The sequence below is a fragment of the Crocuta crocuta genome, unplaced genomic scaffold, assembly GCF_008692635.1.
Source record: "Crocuta crocuta isolate KB4526 unplaced genomic scaffold, BGI_CrCroc_1.0 scaffold299, whole genome shotgun sequence".
Classification (NCBI taxonomy): Eukaryota; Metazoa; Chordata; class Mammalia; order Carnivora; family Hyaenidae; genus Crocuta; species Crocuta crocuta.
Window position 1 is genome coordinate 7,758,055 of NW_027532747.1, and position 17,907 is coordinate 7,775,961.

At 46.6% G+C, this 17,907-nt stretch overlaps 1 protein-coding gene across 1 annotated transcript; it reads left to right on the plus strand.

Moving 5' to 3' along the window:
• The first annotated feature begins 1,935 nt into the window (after positions 1–1,935).
• On the plus strand, positions 1,936–16,672 carry LOC144245543 (serpin A11-like). Its single transcript, XM_077780942.1, has 5 exons — positions 1,936–2,024; positions 5,408–6,041; positions 11,343–11,616; positions 14,228–14,375; positions 16,318–16,672. Exons 2-5 carry the CDS (start codon positions 5,411–5,413, stop codon positions 16,519–16,521), a joined length of 1,257 nt encoding a protein of 418 aa, XP_077637068.1. The 5' UTR covers positions 1,936–2,024; positions 5,408–5,410; the 3' UTR covers positions 16,522–16,672.
• Positions 16,673–17,907: the final 1,235 nt, after the last annotated feature.

Here is a 17,907-nt window from a genome sequence, read left to right on the forward strand (position 1 = left end):
TAAAGCAGAATGCTCTCCATGATGTGGGTGGGCCTTCTCCAATCAGTTGAAGGTCTGCTAACAGACCTCCCCCAAGCAAAAGGGAATTCTACCAGCAGATGGCCTTTGTACTTGAACTACATCGACTCATCCTGGTCTCCAGCCTGATGGGCCCACTATGCAGATTTTGAACTTGCCATCCTCCATATCCTCCATAATAAGTTCTTTAAAATTTCTCTCTTTCTCTGTCTCTCTTTCACTCGCTCTCCCTCTCTCTTGCTCTCCCTCTCTCTTGCTCTCCCTCTCTCTTGCCCTCTGCTTGCTGTGGGCCAGGGACAGTCGAGACCCTGCCCACATAAAATCATATTGGCTTTCCATCACAGCTGCGTGAGGTGGGCTCTACCATGCCAGTGTCTGGAATGGAATCCAAAATGCGAGACTCCCAGAATGAGTTCTCCTTCCTCTAGCGTGTGAAAAGCTACTGCAAAGGACCAAGTAACTTATTTGCAAGCCAAGAGTGACTTGGATTCCTATTAGGTGGAAAAAAAAAACAACAAAAAAACAACTCTAGCCGTCTACTTCAATTGTCTTATTTATTTGTGCTGCAAATGTGTCCTTACAAAACAACTAGTAGGTTCTCAACACTGTTCTAGACCCAGGGGTAGGGTCTCAAATGTTGGGTGTAGCAGAAATCCAAATGTCCTTGGCCTTCATCTCTCTAGCGCACACTGACTGAGTCCTACCCTGGGCACCTAGAGCTTTCCTCTCAGGGCCTTCTTGCATCACACACATCAGACAGGACAGAGCTGCCTCCGCCCCCGCCCCATTGGCGAAGCAGATTCGGTCTCCTATGGGGCCTTTGTGTTTTAAAAGTGCCTGTCGATTGAGGCCACTGTACCAACCTGGACGCACTTTTATTTTGCTTTATGCATATGATTATATAATTTTATGTGGGGTGGGGTTTTTTGTATAAATAAGATACAAGCTCTTTGTGAGAAATTAGGTAAATACAAAAATTTACAAAGAAGAACACAGACATCATGCCAGGGTGTCTTTCCAACACCGAAATTTCACGCACGTGAAACATTCATTTAGTTCCAGGCTTCGTTCTAGATCTTGGGTGATTCATGGTGAGCAAGAGCCAGTGGTCCATTTTATGAGGATTCAAAACAGCAGGAGAGAAGATGTTGCTTTGTTTTCTAATTTCCTTCTGTCTTTTTCTTTTCCCATATTTGGACAATATTTATTTAAAGGATCAGTAAAGGGGCACCTGGGTGGCTCAGTAGGTTAAGCGCCCGACTCTCGATTTCAGCTCAGGTTGTGATCTCATGGTTCATGAGATCAAGCCCTGTGTCTGGCTCTGTGCTGGCCAAGGAGCCCACTTGGGATTCTCTCTCTCTCTCTCTCTCTCTCTCTCTCACTCCCTCCCACCCTCCCTCCCTTTTTCTCTGCCCCTCCCCCCAGGCATGCTCTCTTTCTAAAAAAGAATTTAAGTATCAGTAAAGTATTGGAATGGTAAGAATCAGTAAAATATTGGAGTCTCACCACCCACTTCACGAGCTAAGGAATTTAACCTCCCAGAATATCAGTATCCCATCTGAAGGGTAGGGATGATTGTGTCTTTCTCCCTTTGTTTTCCTGTCCAATTTTATTGAAGAATAGCCTAGGTACATCACTGTATGTGTTCAAGTGTGCAGCATGATGGTCTGGTTTACCCACATTGTGAAGGGACGATCACACGGGAGTAGTTAGCATCTCACATTCTCATCCTTAGGATGAGCCATAAAGCACACTGTCGGGAACACACAAAATGTCAGTGGTGGGTCAGCAGCAACCACATCGTGAGCCTTGCCATCCTCACCGGTATTAAAACAGCCTCAAAGGGAGTTGGGTCCAGAATCATAATTCACTCTGTTTGTAGGACTGACAGGCAGGCCAGATCCTTCTAANTTGACCAGCCCGCTGTGATTTTCAAACACCGTTTCCTGCGGGTAGGAAGCCATGCAGTGCTGAAGACCCGGGGCCCCAGCCCAGGGAGCTTGGCTGTGAGTACCTGGCTTATGCCTGAAACGGAGGCAGGGGTGACTCTGCTCCTCTCTCTCTCTCCCTCCCTGCCCCTGTCGCACCCCTCCCTCCCCCTCCTCTGGCTTTGGCAGCAGGGATAGGAGAAATGAGCCCCATAAAAGAAAAGTACAATGATGTGCTGCTTCTAAACTTTAAGTAGGAGTTCTGACCTTTTATGGAAAGCTTGGTCATCAAAAATTTTGAGAGAGGAACTCCTGGTATTCCTGGGAGAGACAAGAAAACAGAGTAATACAGCCCAAAGCAAAATGACAACGTTGCTGTAGCAAATTTACGAAAGACTCGGTTGTAGCAAAAGGTTTGAGTTTCAGAGCCCGTGTCTGGAATCCGAATCACCCTCCAGCCACTTAACAGGTGCTTATCTTGAGCCTGGGTCCAGTTTCCCCATAGGCACAAGGATGTACCAATGCCTATGTCTTAACGTTCTCATGCGGATTCAATTTAGTGACGCGTGAGAAGTATCTCTCATGCCACTGGCATTTGGGCAGGCCAGTCTTCACTGCATGTGACTGTTCTGACATTTCGAGAGCTATCTCTCTCCCACCCCAGTAGCATCCCCTTCTCCAGTCTCTGAGCTGACCCAAAATACCATCCCCCTGCATTCGAGAACACCTCTGATTGGGAGGAGGCTGTGATACAACGGATCTAATATCCCCACACACACAAAAAAACAATACATGGGAATACGATCATTAATTAGTGGAGTTCTTAGTTTTCCTCTGGGATCTTTCTGGAAGAGAAATAAAGAAGTAGATGAGGTATAATTATACCTGGCTTCTATAGAAAGCAGTGTAAATTAACACTGCATGCTTTCTACATGTCAGATGCTTGATACGTCGTTTGCCTTGAAATCCTTAAGTGACCCCACCCTGGGAAGGTGGGTATTATCCTTTGCATTTTGCAAATGCAGACACTGTGGGTCAGAGAGTTCTCCTTCACACAGATCCCACAGTCAGGTACTGCAGAGCCTTCATTGAAACCCAAGCCCTCTGACTTTCCATCCTCTTTGGGAAATAGAACCTTCTGCAAGTCTGGGGATCCTCGGGGTGCAGAAGGGTAGAAAATGGTGAATTCAATGGATAAAAAGAATAAACCAGAACAAGTTTCATTATGGCTCTATTTCTTTTCTTTTTTTAATGTTTATTTTTGAGAGAGAAAGAAAAGGAGTGCTAGTGGGAGAGGGGAAGAGAGAGGGGGACAGAGGATCCGAAGTGAAGCCAACAGCACAGACCCCAACACAGGGCTCAAACTCACGAGTCGAGGGATCACGACCCGAGCTGAAGTCGGATGCTTGCTAACTGAGCCACCCAGACGCCCCACTACAGCTGTATTCCTGATTTTCTCCAGGAGCAGACAGATTTTTTAATTGTTCTACTTCCCAATGTGGTTGGAACTTGACATTAGGGGAGCCCACCAGAGCTTTGGGGGAGGGAGGGAGGTCACGGCCTTGGGAAATTGCCCACAGTACTTTGCCCAGCAAACTGTTTCAACATAACTGATAATCAGGCTGTACTGGTCCCTCCCACCAACAGTCCTCTGGGTGTTTAGGGCTCCAAGTGTTATTAACCATCTAAAAATACGATCTCTCCCACACCACCATGGCATCTGTAAGAGATCCAGAAAACATTGATTCGAGCAAAATGTGCCAATTGAGATACAAACATGGGGCATCTGGGTGGCTCAGTTGGTTAAGGGTCCAACTTCGGCTCAGATCATGACCTCACAGTTCCTGAGTTTGAGCCCCTCGTAGGTCTCTGTGCTGACAGCTCAGGGGGTGGGGGTGGGGTGTCCGAGTGACCATGTGACAGTGGTGCACTGTGAACATGTGCGGTGTATGTGTGGAGATCCTGAAAGGGAAAAGGAGCACTAGACAGGGGTCAGAGTGAGCAGAGGTCAGCCATGTCTACACTGCAGTTTCACCTCGAGCTGGAGCTCCGTTCCATGCCCTGAGGAAGGAGAAGGAATCCCCTGCTCTGGCACCACTTTAACTCCCTGGAAGCAGCTTGAAGGCCTTTCTGGAACATTCTATAACCTGAAGTACAAGAGAGATGGTATTCATTTCCTAGTGCTGCCTCCACAAAGCACCTCACACTGGGTGGTTTCAGTGACAGACATGTATGGTCCCACAGTCATGGTGGCTGGAAGTCCAAGATCAAGGTGTTGGCAGGGTGTCCGCTTCCTTCTGAGGCTGGGAGGGAGAACCCACTCCAGGCTCCTCCCTGAGCTGCTGGGGGTTTGCTGGCGACCTCTGGCAGCCTTGGCTCTAGGGGCTTCACCCCAATCTCTGCCTTTGTCTTCAAAGGGCATTCTCCCTGTGTTCGAGTCTGCGCCCAAATGTTCCCTTGTAGAAGGACACCAATCATATTAGATCAGGGCCCATCTAATGACTTCATCTTAACTAATTACACCTCAACCACGCCATTTACACACAAGATCACATTTTGAGATACTGGGGAGTAGAGCTTCAAGCTATGAATTTGAGGGTACACAATTCAACACAAGTCAATAGACATCTTCCCTAAACCTCTGCATCAATTAAGATACAGCCGCTGCATGTGACAGCCACTGCATCAGACAGCAAGTCTGATGGAGACAGAGTTGATCTGTCCTCCCTGGGCTCCACCCATCGTGTGGCTTCGCCTCCCCTTGTGGGCGGCCTTCTTCCATGGGGCCCCCATGACTCATCACCACATACATCAATACTCCAGCTAATGAAAACCCAAAAGACTAGAGAACACTCCTTTTTCTTTGAGGACCTGACCCAGGAGCTGCTCATTATCCTCTCCCTTCCAACAAGCAAGAGTGGAAGTTGATGGCCACACCTAGGTGTCAGTAAGGCCCAGGGTCCGGCACTGTCATAGGGTCCTGAATACCTGCTCTGTAGTCACCCCAATCCTTGGAAGTTAATGAGTGACTCAAAGAAATGCTTGAAAGAAGAAAGAAAAAAGAAGAAGGAAAGAAGGAAGGGAAGGAGGAAGGGAGGAAGGGAGGAAGGGAGGGAGGGAGGGAGGGAGGAGGGGGAGGAAGAAGAGGGCCAGGGAGGCAGGGTTAGAGGGAGAGAGAAAGAGAGAATAAATCAGGGAAGTTTGTTTTTATAGTCCAGAGTCCTTTTCTCAACAAAACCTTATAGATGTATCAATAGTCAGGCAGATTTAGGGATGCTTCTCAGAATGCAGCTTTGGGGGAAAGTGTCAGAGCCTTGCTTGCCCCCCCACCTCATCCTCTGCAGGGCCCCCCATGACACCTGTGCGGGGGACAGTTTGGATGTGAGGCTCATCGTGTGAGCAAGGGGGAGCCCTGAAGTTCCGTATGAAGTAGAATGGCATGTTCAATGTCTTGCTTTCAGAGCATGGGTCCAGCTTGGCTGTGGCTGCTGGGATCAGCAATCCTGCCCTTTGTCACTTGTCAGCCGTTTCCTGCCCATGGAGATAAGAGTCTGGGGGTGCCTCCAGCCCCCAGTGACCAGCTCTCTGCCTACCACAAAATCACACCCACCATCACCAACTTTGCCTTGCGCTTGTACAAGCAGCTGGCCACAGAAACCTCGGGAAACATCTTCTTCTCCCCCGTGAGCATCTCTACCACCCTGGCCCTGCTCTCCCTTGGGGCCCAAGCTGACACCCCGACTCAGATCCTGGAGGGCCTTGGCTTCAACCTCACGGAGACCTCAGAAGCGGACATCCACCGGGGTTTCCAGAGCCTCGTCCACACTCTTGACCTGCCCAGCTCCAAACTGGAACTCAAAGTAGGCAACTCCTTGTTCCTGGACAAGCAACTAAAGCCTCGGCAGCACTTTTTGGACACTATCCGGGAGCTGTACGGAGCTTTCGCCTTTTCTGCCAACTTCACAGATTCCGCCACGACCAGGAGGCAGATTAATGAGTACGTGAGAAAGCAGACGTACGGGCAGGTGGCAGACTGCCTCCAGGAGTTCACACAAGACACGCTCATGGTTGTCCTGAATTACATCTTCTTCAAAGGTGAGGGCTAGCTCGGGCCGAATTCCTTCCACCACCACCTCCCCCAGCCTTGCCCCTGAAAGGCACCTGCCTTGAAGTCTTACAACCGCTCTCTGGCTAGTCCCCTCCATTTGTTTAAATAATCATAGGTGTCTACTTGATCTATCAACATTTGTTTTCTCTTGCCATTATCCTTCTGTTCAATTTTTATTTATTTTTTGTTATATACTCTATCGTACTCTCTTAGGAGTAATTCCTTTTTTAGAAAAATTTTATTTTTTATATCACTATTTTGAGCAGAGAAAAATAAATTGTTAATGTTTATTTATTTTTGAGAGAGAGCGAGAGACAGAGCATGAGCGGGAGAGGGGCAGAGAGAGGGAAACGCAGAATCTGAAGCAGGCTCCAGGCTCTGACGTGTCAGCACAGAGCCCAACACAAAGGGCTCGACCTCATGGAGTATGAGATCATGACCTGAGCCAAAGTCAGGCGCTCAGCCATCTGAGCCACCCAAGCCCTCCTGAGCATATAAAAGTATACAGAATATTAAAACCACCATACACTCCGTCACCAAGAATGAACAGATGTTTACATTTTACCATTTGCTTCAGATTTTTTTTATTTTTTTAAATGCAATGTTGAAGGTAGAGTTCAATTCCTTTTTAACCCTTCCCTGGTCCCATTTCCCTCCTTCCATCCCCTCCCAGAGGCAACCACTGTCCTGGGGGCGGGGGAGCGTGCTCACCATCCTGAGCATAGGGAGTATGAATCCATAATCCTATCTCATGCAGTGTATGTATTCTAAATTTTACCAGAATCGTATTGTACTGTACATATTACCTTGTGCTTATGTTTTAGTGTCCTCACCACATTTAATTTGTATGAACAGCATATTAGCTTATTGTGACTGCTGCGTGAACACTTCTACCCTATAGGGCTCATTCCTTTTACTCGTGTTATTTTCTGACTTGGTAACATATATCTCTATTATGATACTAGTAGAGTTCCTCCATTTTTTTGAACACAGGTCCATTCAGAGGTTGTTTGTTTTTACCTAATGTTTTTGTCTGTTCCAGCTTGGGTGACACTGGGTCGCCATGTCACTGTGGGCTCCTCTGGGCTGTGACAGTTTCTCAGATCTCCCTTGCTTTCAGCAACCTTGCCAATTTTGAGCAGTCCTGGCTAGGTACCTGGTAGCGTGTGTCTCAGTTGGGATTTGCTTGTTTTTATCATGATTAAACCTGGGGTAATTGGACGTGGACAGGAGGGCCAGTCAGGTGAAGGGCCATTCTTATCACATCCCATCAAAGATACGTAACTCTCAGCGTGACTTACCGCTGTTGATGTTGACTTTGACCATCTGGCTAAGGTCACGCCTGTCATATTTCTCTGCTGTAAAGTTTCCCTTTTCCTTATTGCCAGACTGTGCTCTTTGGAGGAAGTCACCATGCATACCCCACACTTAGGGAGTGGGGAGTCAGGTTCCTTCTTGAGCAAGGAGGGCCTACCTAAATTATGTGGAATTCTTCGCCTGGGAGATTTTTCTCTTCCCTCACATCTATTTATTCAATCGTTTACTTACATCATTATCGAGTCAAGGATATTCATTTCATATTCTGGGTTGGAATCCACTACCACTTAGTTCTGTTGCTTAAAATTTTCTGACACTGATCATCGGGAGATCTTTCAGCTGATTCTTGTGTCCTTCGATGTGTCCCCATCATTGCTGGTTTGATTTTTTTCCTTGTCGGAGCACTTCGTTACTTTCTGGAAAGATAGCTCAAGCTCATCTTTTATATCTTCCGCCCCCATGGAAAACATCTGTCTCTCCATGCTGCCACTTACCTGATTTCTTCAGCCCGATTTCCCTTTTCCTGATGATCTCAAAAGCCATGCTTCCTATTATTTCACCCATCCACTGAGTTTTCAGTCCCACTGACCATAGTTTTTGCTTTGATGTCCTATTTCTTCAAATCCAACTATTGTTTTGTCCTAGTGGCCCATGTGATGAATTTCACTCCTTCCATTTTTTTTTAACACACTTAAAAACATGCCTTTCAGATTTTTCTGTGATCTGGAGATCTGGAACTGTGAATTCATGGGTTCATTACCCCAACTGCTTCTCTTTAAGGAGAGGATTGAGATTTTCAGCTCTGAGCTCATCTTCAGTGGAAATTATCTTTCTGTGAGTTTCTTATGGCCTGTTTGGCAAGGTCTCCGGGAAATAGGTTCACATTTGCCTCTGATGTAGTCTTTTGGTTTCACTGGCTCTATTTTAATTTCTAGGTTGGGGAGTCCCTGCACTGAATGAGTAATAACTACAAAGAACCCAGAGCGGGTGACTCCTCCCCCTGCCCCCTGGCCTGGAAATGTGGTGACCTATCCTACCTCACCCCTGGACAGCTGGACAGAGGTTTTCAATCCAGTCTTTCCAAATGGGGAAGGGATTGCCTTTCATAGCTTTTGACTATTTGCAGAAGAGATCAGTCCCAAATATGGTCCTGAGTTTTATTTATTTCCCCTGAGAAGACATTAAACACCACTCTGAAGGGTTCTATCTGATTCTGATAACCCATGAGCCAAATGGCCTCAGTTCCAAATCAGAGATGCACATTCCTGCTTTGTATCTGGAAGCTTTGAGTCTTGTTTTTTGGAATGCAGCTATTTATTTATTTATTTATTTTTCCATTATATTAGCCAGCTTTCCTAAGTGTTTACTCAAGGGGAAAAATGGGTTTTTCTGTCTTAATTTAGTCAATGATACTGATCAGATGTCTCAAGGACCTAAGTCTTAATCATTTTTGATTCTCCAGGGTGAACTATATTTTTTTTTCATTTTTTTCCCCCAGTTGATGAAAAGGAAACTTTACTGAGGCCCCAGGGCCTTGGGGCTTGGGCAGGGGGCTGAACAGCAGGCAAGGAAGAGCTGGTAGAGGGGACTTATTTGAGTTTCTTCTTGAGGAGCAGTTCTTGGGGCAGGGGACAGCACGGGGACGCATGTGAGACCAGCCCTTGTGTCAGATGATCTTGCCGTGGTTGCATTTCTGGGCCAGCTGGTGGAGGGAAGGCTCGGTGATGCGACCTTGTAGGTGATAACACCAAGCACAGAGTGACTTTTCCCAGATATTGTAGCCTGAGAGAGGGCAGCCATCCTCCAGCTGTTTCCCTGCAAAAATTACATGAGTTGTCTTGAGTTTTGGCTTTGACATTCTCGGTGGTATCACTGGGCTAGACCTCGATGGTGATGGTCTTGCCCGTCAAGGTCTTCACAAGGACCTGCTGCAAGGCCACTGCCACCAAACCACTCAGTTGCCTAGTCAGAGAGGAAGAGAGGTCAAGAATGTGTCAAATGTTTGCTGAATGCATGATTTCAAATTAAACTTAGGTCTCATTTTGAGGCCTCTAGGAATGGTATTCATTAATTTGTTTAAAAATATATATCGAAATTAGTCGGCCAGAGAAAGACAAATATCATATGACTTCACTCATATCTGGAATTAAGATATAAAACAGATGAACATGAGGAAGGAAAGCAAAAATAATATAAAACCAGGTAGTGGGACAACATATAAGAGACTCTTATGTTTAAATACAGAGAACAAACTGAGAGTTTCTGGAGGGGTTGTGGGTAAGGGGATGAGCTAAATGAGTAAGGGGCATTAAGGAAGAATCTAGTTGGGATGAGCACTGGGTGTTACATGTAGGGGATAAATCACTGGAATCTACTCTTGAAATCATTATTGCACTAGATACTAATGAACTTGGATGTAAATTTTTAAAAATAAATAAATAATAAAAATATACATCAAGTACTGACTACATTTCAGGGACCTTGCTAGAGTCTTAAGAAAATCTATGAAAGACATAGAGTTTTCCTACTCCTATGTAGCTCATCATCCCATGAGAGCTATAAATAAGTAAAAAGGCAATTGCAACTCAATGCGAAAGTAATGTTCTGCTTGAGTCAGTATGGGTGCCATGGCACTGTCAAAAGATACAGCTTTCCAGACTTGGGGAGTGAGGGAAGGCTTCCTGGAAGAGACGGCATCTAAGCTGAGACATGAAGAATGAGTAAGATTTACTCAGGCAAAGAAGCTATAGGAGAGGTGGGGAGAAGAGGGTTCAGGTTGAAAGACCAGTGTGTGCAGAGGTCCAAGGAAAAGAAAAACTATTGCCCTTTAAAGGAACTGAAATAAACTTAGTTGGACTAGAACATAGTGTAATGCCTGGGGACAGTGTCAAGAGTTGCAATAAAAAGATAAACAGGAGCTGTGTTGAGAATCCTAGGATTTACCCGTAGGACACCAGAATTAGCAAGAAGTTTGAAGCAGTGGAGTGACATGAGTACATCTGCTTTAAAAAGATCAGTCTGGCTACAATTTGGAAAATGATTTGGAGGCAAGGAAGGGAGAGAGAGCAGAGCCCAGTCAGGAGGCTCTTGAAATGGTCCAAAGTAAGCAAGATGGCGGCTTTGGATAAAGTTGCAGCCTTGAAGGTGGAATCAGCAATACTTGGCCACTGAGATGTGGGCAAGAGGAAAAGGATGAGCCAGCTTCCCATCACCAAGGCAGTGCTTTCAGGAGGCCAAGTATGGATGCTGTTGTGCGGGGAGACTGTAAGTAGAGAGAAGATACTACACATGTGGACAAGGCTATGACTGACAGATTCCACATTTCTAACTGTGTCTTAATGAGCTTTTTTGCATTATACTTAATAGTCTATTAACTGAAATATTTCTCCTTTTTCGACTTGAATATTAGGAAATTCAGAGGTGGTGGGGAGCTCTTGACTTTCTCTGTAGAAGGTTGTTGTTTAGAGGCAGCATGGCAGAGAAGTGTCAAGTTAGTGTTTGCAAAAAACATGAGCTGTGGAGCCAGTCAAGCCCCAGTCCCTGCTCTACAGCTCATTTATTTTGCTTTACCACCTAACAGTTCTGCAAATTGGGTATGTTTCCATAAATTCACAGGGAGTCAATTTCTCGTTGCTGACATGGAGATCATAATACTTGTTCAATATTAATGTTCATGAAGATGTAAAGAGATAATGCCTTGTACATGGAAGGTGGTTAATAGAAGGAGGAACCTTTTAGCTTCTTGAAAATTAAGTTGCTCTGAAATGGAAAATGATAGACCATAAGAGCTGAAATTCTGGAAACTCAACCTGATGGCAGAGCCTACCCTAAATTCTGTATCGATGCCACTTTTCTGCCTCATATTTATACACACCCAAGAAGAAGTCACCAAACCAGTGTGGCTCAGTGCATGTCCGCCCACAGTTACTCTCTTGTATGTTCTCATAGCTTTATGGATTTTGTATCCTAAGCTAAGTGGAAGCATCCTTTCGATCGCGACCAGACCCAGAAGCAAGAGAACTTCTTTGTGGATGAGTGGACCTCCCTCCGCATCCCCATGATGCACCAAAAGGAGATGCACAGATTCCTCTATGACCAGGAACTGGCCTGCACTGTCCTCCAGATAGAGTACAGTGGGAACGCCCTGGCCTTACTGATCCTCCCTGACCCGGGGAAAATGGAGCAGCTAGAGGCAGCGCTACAGCCGGAGACCCTGAGAAAATGGGATCGGTGGCTTCAGCCCAGGTAAGTGTCAGAGCACACAGACCCCAGCAGACCTGGTTCAAGAATCCAGGCCAACCTCAATCAATGTCAACTGCAAAAGCCCAACCCTTAGGTTTGGCTCATTAGTCTACCTTTTAACTATGTGGGTTTGGGTCAATTTTCTGGCCTTTTGGGTCTCCAATTTCCTCAAATGTAAAATGATGTCATAATAACTGCCCCATTGGGTTGCTTGGAGGACTGATCAAGTTAATACATACAAAGCACTGAGACTGGTCAAGATAAGTGCTCAGAGGGTACGCAGCATTCTCATCCCTTCCCAAGTGCTTTCCTGGCCAACCATCTTCCCCGTTCCTCCCTTTGTCCAGAATAATGTACCACTAGAATGTAGTGAAGGGCAGGCAAAAAAATCAGATGAAGGGCAATTATTAAGAATAATTATGGCTCCCACAGAACACTGTATATTTCTTCAAAGAGCTTCTATTTTTTTTTTAGTCTATTTAAAAATTCATTTGACCAAACTGTAGTAAAAGCAATACTACTATATGTGATACAGTTGCAAGAATCTAAATGAACAGTGTGGGTTTTATTCAAGTGCACAATTTGCTAGCACACTTCCTGGGTGGCATCATGGTTAATAAAGAAGAGTGAGGGACAAAGCATCTGTATAAGTTAGAAGTAGTGTGATTTTGTCAGAATAATAAACCTGAGTTGGCCTCCACACTTCGGGGGAATGTGGAATGCTTCACCTCTGAGGTGTTGACCAGGAATCTGGAAATATAACAAAGCCAGGGAACCTGGGTGGCTCAGTGGATTAAGCATCCGACTTCAACTCAGGTACTGCTCTCACAGTTCATGGGTTCGAACCCTGTGCTGGGCTCTGTGCTGACAGCTCAGAGCCTGGAGCCTGCTTCGGATTCTGTATCTCCCTCTCTCTCTGTCCCTCCCCTGCTCGCTTGCTCTCAAAAATAAATTTAAAACAACATTTAAAATATTTAAAAGAAATATAACAAAGCCAAAATGTGCCATCCTATCAACAAAACACTCCATATTCAATCAAATCAGGACTCTCTTGGTCTTTTATCAACCTGGTCCCAAAGAAGAAATTAAAGTCCTAGACAGATAAATCCTTAATTTACCATTCCTGGAAGTATAGAGGAGAGATAAAGTTAAGCCCCCTTACTTTATCTCTGCCTTGCTGTTAGAGAGGATCCCTGCCCAATGTTTGGCTAACATGGCTCAATTATTGATGACTAACAGTCTTTCTGATACGGTTTTTCTGAAAAAAGTGCCCCTATTTTAATAAAAACTTTTCTTCAGGAAATTAAACATGGAGAAGAGCACTATAAAAATCAAAGTATTCATTTTATGGGAGCTCAGCCCTCCCCCTTTCTATCTCACTCACTTTTCAGTTCATGGTTTTCCTACAATAGTTTCAACCTTTTCTGGTATGCCCATTTTCTGGCTCACTCCTTCCTGGGGTTTTTCTTGCTTTATGGGAGCTGTGGGATGAAATGTGACCTTGAGCTCCAATTACCTCTTGCAGCATAATAAACTACCTCAGAATGGAATGGCTTGAACAAATATTATCTAGGGGCACCTGGGTGGCTCAGTTGGTTAAGCATCTGACTTCAGCTCAGGTCATGATCTCACGGTTCATAGGTTTGAACCCCGCATCAGGCTCTGCACTGACAGTCTCTGCACTGACTGTTATACTCAGACCCCTCCACGGGCCCGCCCTCGGGGCTGCCTGTGGACAATTTGACAAGTGGGCCAAGATAGCCTTGTTTTCTGTTCTCCACATCTTTTCCCTCCTCTTCACTGTTCAACCCTGAACTTCCACCTGCCTCGTACTTCCATTAGGCATCTGGACACTCCTATTATCCCAGAAGTTAACTGGCAAGGGTTCGCTCAGCAGATTTAGGGTCTGAATTCATTAGAAACAAAGGTTTCCAGGCTGGATATTACCCAGCCCAGCTTGCAGGTGCCCTACCCTGGCAACTCCTAAGCAACAGTCAAGAAGAAGAATCCCAAGGAGGAAAGGACAGATTTGCTCAGTGTCAAAAGAGACATGTGAATTTCCTGCAGGTGGTGTGCTGATCTGATGGCAAAGGCCAGTCACTGGACAGAGATTGGCCCACATTCTACATATACCTTCTGTCATCAGATCAGTGGCTTGTACTAGAGGGTTACAGGCAGATGGATTCAGGACTCAGTCCTGAAGAGGGGCCAGCAGAACCTGCTGATTAATTGAATATGGAGGCAGGAGAGTGTTGACAATACTTACCTTACATGGCTATTGTTTGGATTTGATGAGTTAAGCCTTGTAAAATCCCTTGCCTGATGTAGAAAGTTCTCCACAAATATGCCCAAGATGAAGACATGTGGCCATGCGAGGAGTCTTGTCAGGTCCAAACACAGGAGGGCTGATGAGGTCACGAGAGGTCTGTAAGGCCTGAAAAGAAGGGGGTTCTGGGTGGTGGAATGTTCTGGCACAGAAGGGAATATTGCAGTAGGACTGGCTCCCCCTCACTCTGGGAAACACTTCTCCCTCTCGAAGCTGGGGGTTGCCAACAGACAGGGCGCAAGCAGCACATTTAACGAGATGGCACAACCTCTCTGATTCTCTGTCCAGCCTGTTGGATTTACACCTGCCAAGGTTTTCCATTTCTGGAACATACCACCTTGAAGAAATACTTCCCCACATTGGTCTCACCAACATCTTCAACCTAGAAGCTGATTTATCAGGAATCACTGAGCAGCTCAACAAAACCATCTCCCGGGTAAGGTGGTGAGCGTGGACGGAGGGGAAGGTCTTTTCTCCTTTGAAGTGTGCATTTGAAAGTCAAGTTTCCCTTTCTGTTTCCTATTCTGGGTCTTGATCACAGTTTGTAAGGCTTCTTTTTAGGTGTCCCTGCTCTGAAGGATAGAGAGGAGTGGTGGAAAGGGAGCTTCCCCCGAAAAGAGAATCGACCCACACTCGGGTCATCCACAGAGCCGGAATTTTCCCAGGTGTGGGAAAAGCTTTGCCTTCATTCCTCCTACTTCCCCAAGGACAGGCAGCAAAACTCCATCTGTCTTTGTTATAGTTAGAAAGAGTAGCGGGGCTTGAGCAAAACAATGTATCCGTCAACCTTGCTGCAGAGACAAGCAAGCCCCAAATCTCAGTGCCTTATGATAGCGGCTTATTTCCTGTCTGTGGTACATGTCAGAGGTGTCTCACTACCACTGGGCTACAGACCTACCTGACACTGCTTCTCCCTTCCAGGACACAGGTGAAAGGAGAAGTCCCTATTTGGGACATGCCATTCCCATGGCAACAGGAAAGAAGCAAGAGAAACTGTGTGATCACTCTCCACATTTCTCTTCACTGTGGCCTATGTCAAGGCCACTCATGTGCTGCTGGCTAAAGCGAGTCCCATAATCAAGAGGGTCATCAGTGGGGTGGGTCTCCGTTCTCTTCCTGAGGGAGGCCATTGCTAGTCACGAGGCAAGGGTGGGGATCCACGACTCTCTACCAGAAAGGGAGAGTTAATCACAGGGAATAACCATGCAATTTTCCTTCCCTGCTCCATCTTTTATGTTTTAGGAGAGAGTCATTAATTGTCATTTGAGTCTTTGCTACAATTTTTTTTTCTGAGAGAGAGGTTGCAAGTGAGGGAGGGACGGAGAAGGAGAAAATCCCAGGAAGGGCACAGAGAGAGAGAGAGAGAGAGGAAGAGAGAGAAGCAGGGCTCACACAAAGCAGGGCTCATGTTCACCCAAAGCCGGGCTCGAGCTCACCCCAAGCTGGGCTTATGCTCACCTGATGTGGGACTCGAACTCACAAACAGTTGAGATTATGACCTGAGCTAAACTCAAATGCTTAACGACACCCAGGCGCCCTTTGCTACGAATTTCATGCGGGAAGAATTCTTTTACTTGGGAAAGACCAGCTGAGATCAGGAATGTAAATCAAGGCAATAGGGAGTATGTGCATGTGTGTGTATGCAAGTAAGTGTGTACATGCATGTGTGTGTGCGTGTGTGTGCACACCCATGGTGGAAAGGGTGAACAAGAAGAAAAAGAAATAACTTGGCTTTTTAAAGGATTAATTCCAAAGTGACCTTAAACACTAGGTGTGTCTTTTCATAGAACTTTTAAAAGTGAAAGGGATTGCCAAGGCCAAAATTTTTCACCTTTTTTTAATGCCTCAGAATTCTTTCTTCCTAAGAAGTTGTGTGAAAATGAGTTTTAGTTTTTTTTTGTTTTTTTAAAAAAGAACCTTCTCACAGAAGCAGATAGAGTGTTTGGCACATCAGACAACCTGGTTTTCTGAGCTCATGAGAAAACATTGATTTAGGCTGAGCAAGTCATTATGGAGATGAGGCCACTAAGGCTTAGAGAAAGTGCACACAGCTTGGAGCAGGAAGTGGCGCTCAGCCTGTGTCTTCTGCGCCCAGATGCTCCCAAACCCGCTGTTGGCAGTTCGCGGCCCGGTTCGTGCTCGGCCCTGCTCAGGCCCATTTGTCTTCCACCATCGAGCCAACAGCACCCTCGAGGCCACCCCCAGGGATGTGGAAGAAGAGAGAAGCAGAAAAAAATGAAGGCTGAAGTTGCCTCCTTGGAAGGCACGGCCCATGGGGCCTGACTCAGCCTCTGTCTCCCTAGAACCACACCAGGCGGGATCTGTCCCTGGAAAGCACCCTGAGCTGACGCTGTCCCTGTCCCCTTCTCCCCCTCCAGGTGTCACACAAGGCGGCCGTGGACATGAATGTGTGGGGAACCCGGGCAGCGGCTGCCTCGGGCCTGCTCTCACAACCCCAGGCTCTGAACACAACTTGGGCCCCACAAGCACGTTTCAACAGGCCTTTCCTGGTGCTCTTTTGGGAAGTGACCACTCGGAGCTTGCTCTTCCTGGGGAAAGTCGTCAACCCAGCTGCAGGGTGACCATAGTGGGAAGCCAGGTGGTGGTTTGTCTGCCCCCGGAACAATCAGGAAGGCCAGCAGAAGCCTGCACCAGCCTGCACCGCGGGCTGCTGTGAGGACCAGTTATTCAGTGCACAATGATCCTAATAAAGTCAACCTTGGGTTTTGTGAACATTGAGACGCAGTGTTTACAAGGGAAGGTCAGGGCGCAGAGCAGCCTTGAGCCCTCTGTTCTATGATGTCATTGATTGACTGTGATTAGATGGTTAAAAATGAAAACAGCTCATGCCATGCTCACCCTACCTACCCCCCACCGTAGGAGATGCCAACAACTGCTCCCACCACAGCAGGTCTTTCCTGAGCACCCAGGAAAAGGCACAAAGGGCATCAGGAAGAATGAGCAGCTTTCTCCCTTCACGGTGGTGACCTCGGCTCTACAGCAAAGTGAGGCCATCCTGAGATGTCATGGTCCAGATGTAAGGGACTAGATCACCTTCAGAGGAGACTGGGGCCAGGGCAAGGGCTCCAAATCACGCTCTATGAAAAGAAGGGAGGGTGAGGGTGGCCAATGCAATAACGAGCCAATGCAGCATGGGAGGTCAAATACCCAAGGGCAACCCCAAGGTGAAAGAAAGTGGAAGGGTCAGCGTGGCCAGGTGGGCACAAACGTGGTCTGTGGGATGAAGTGGGGGCCATAACCAGCTGCGATGGGGCATCCTTAGCATTCTGAGGCTCCACTACCACACTCATCCTTCCAGTCTCTAGGAGGCACCTCTCTGAATCCAATGGGGGAACACAAAGGATGTCAACTTAGCAGCATGTATGTGCTACGCGTGTGGCAATACCCATCCCCATAGTGAAGTTGGTACCAAGACCTAGCGGGTGGCTGTGGGTGGTTCACAGCTAAGAAGAAGTCTTTGCAAAAAGTGCCACTGGAAGAAATACTCCTATCCACGCCCTAAGAAGGTCAGACTTGAGTTGGATCCTGAAAACCAGGTAGACCATAAATAAAAGGTTAGAAGGTAAGACAGTCTGGGGGAGAGTGGAGACCCTCTATGGGCAAGGACCACTGGAGAAAGACAGGAAAAGGTATGTTCTGATAAAAAATAAAGAGAGAGAAAAACCCAGTTTTGCAGTAATAGAAAATTCACGTAGGATCACAGTGGAAGGTAATACCGGAGAGGTATTTTGGAGTAAAAGGTTGCAGGCTTTGGATGCCAGAGAAGCAGTGTGGACTTTGTTCTGTAGATGGTGGGGAGGAGCTGTATGCCAGCGAGCAGATGTGGATGTGGACAAAGTGTAGCTGGGGCAATCATCTGAGAGCTGAGCGTAGATAAGCCCCAGTATGGTGAGGCCAGGGTGAGGCCAGCCGGGAAGATGCTACACTGGGGTCCATCTGGCCATATG

Excerpts from the sequence above, each read along its gene's own strand:
- LOC144245543 (XM_077780942.1), top strand. The coding sequence starts at position 5,411 with ATGGGTCCAGCTTGGCTGTGGCTGCTGGGATCAGCAATCCTGCCCTTT. Across the intron at positions 6,042-11,342 it reads GAATTACATCTTCTTCAAAG|CTAAGTGGAAGCATCCTTTC; the intron begins GTGAGGGCTAGC and ends TTGTATCCTAAG. Across the intron at positions 11,617-14,227 it reads GATCGGTGGCTTCAGCCCAG|CCTGTTGGATTTACACCTGC; the intron begins GTAAGTGTCAGA and ends TTCTCTGTCCAG.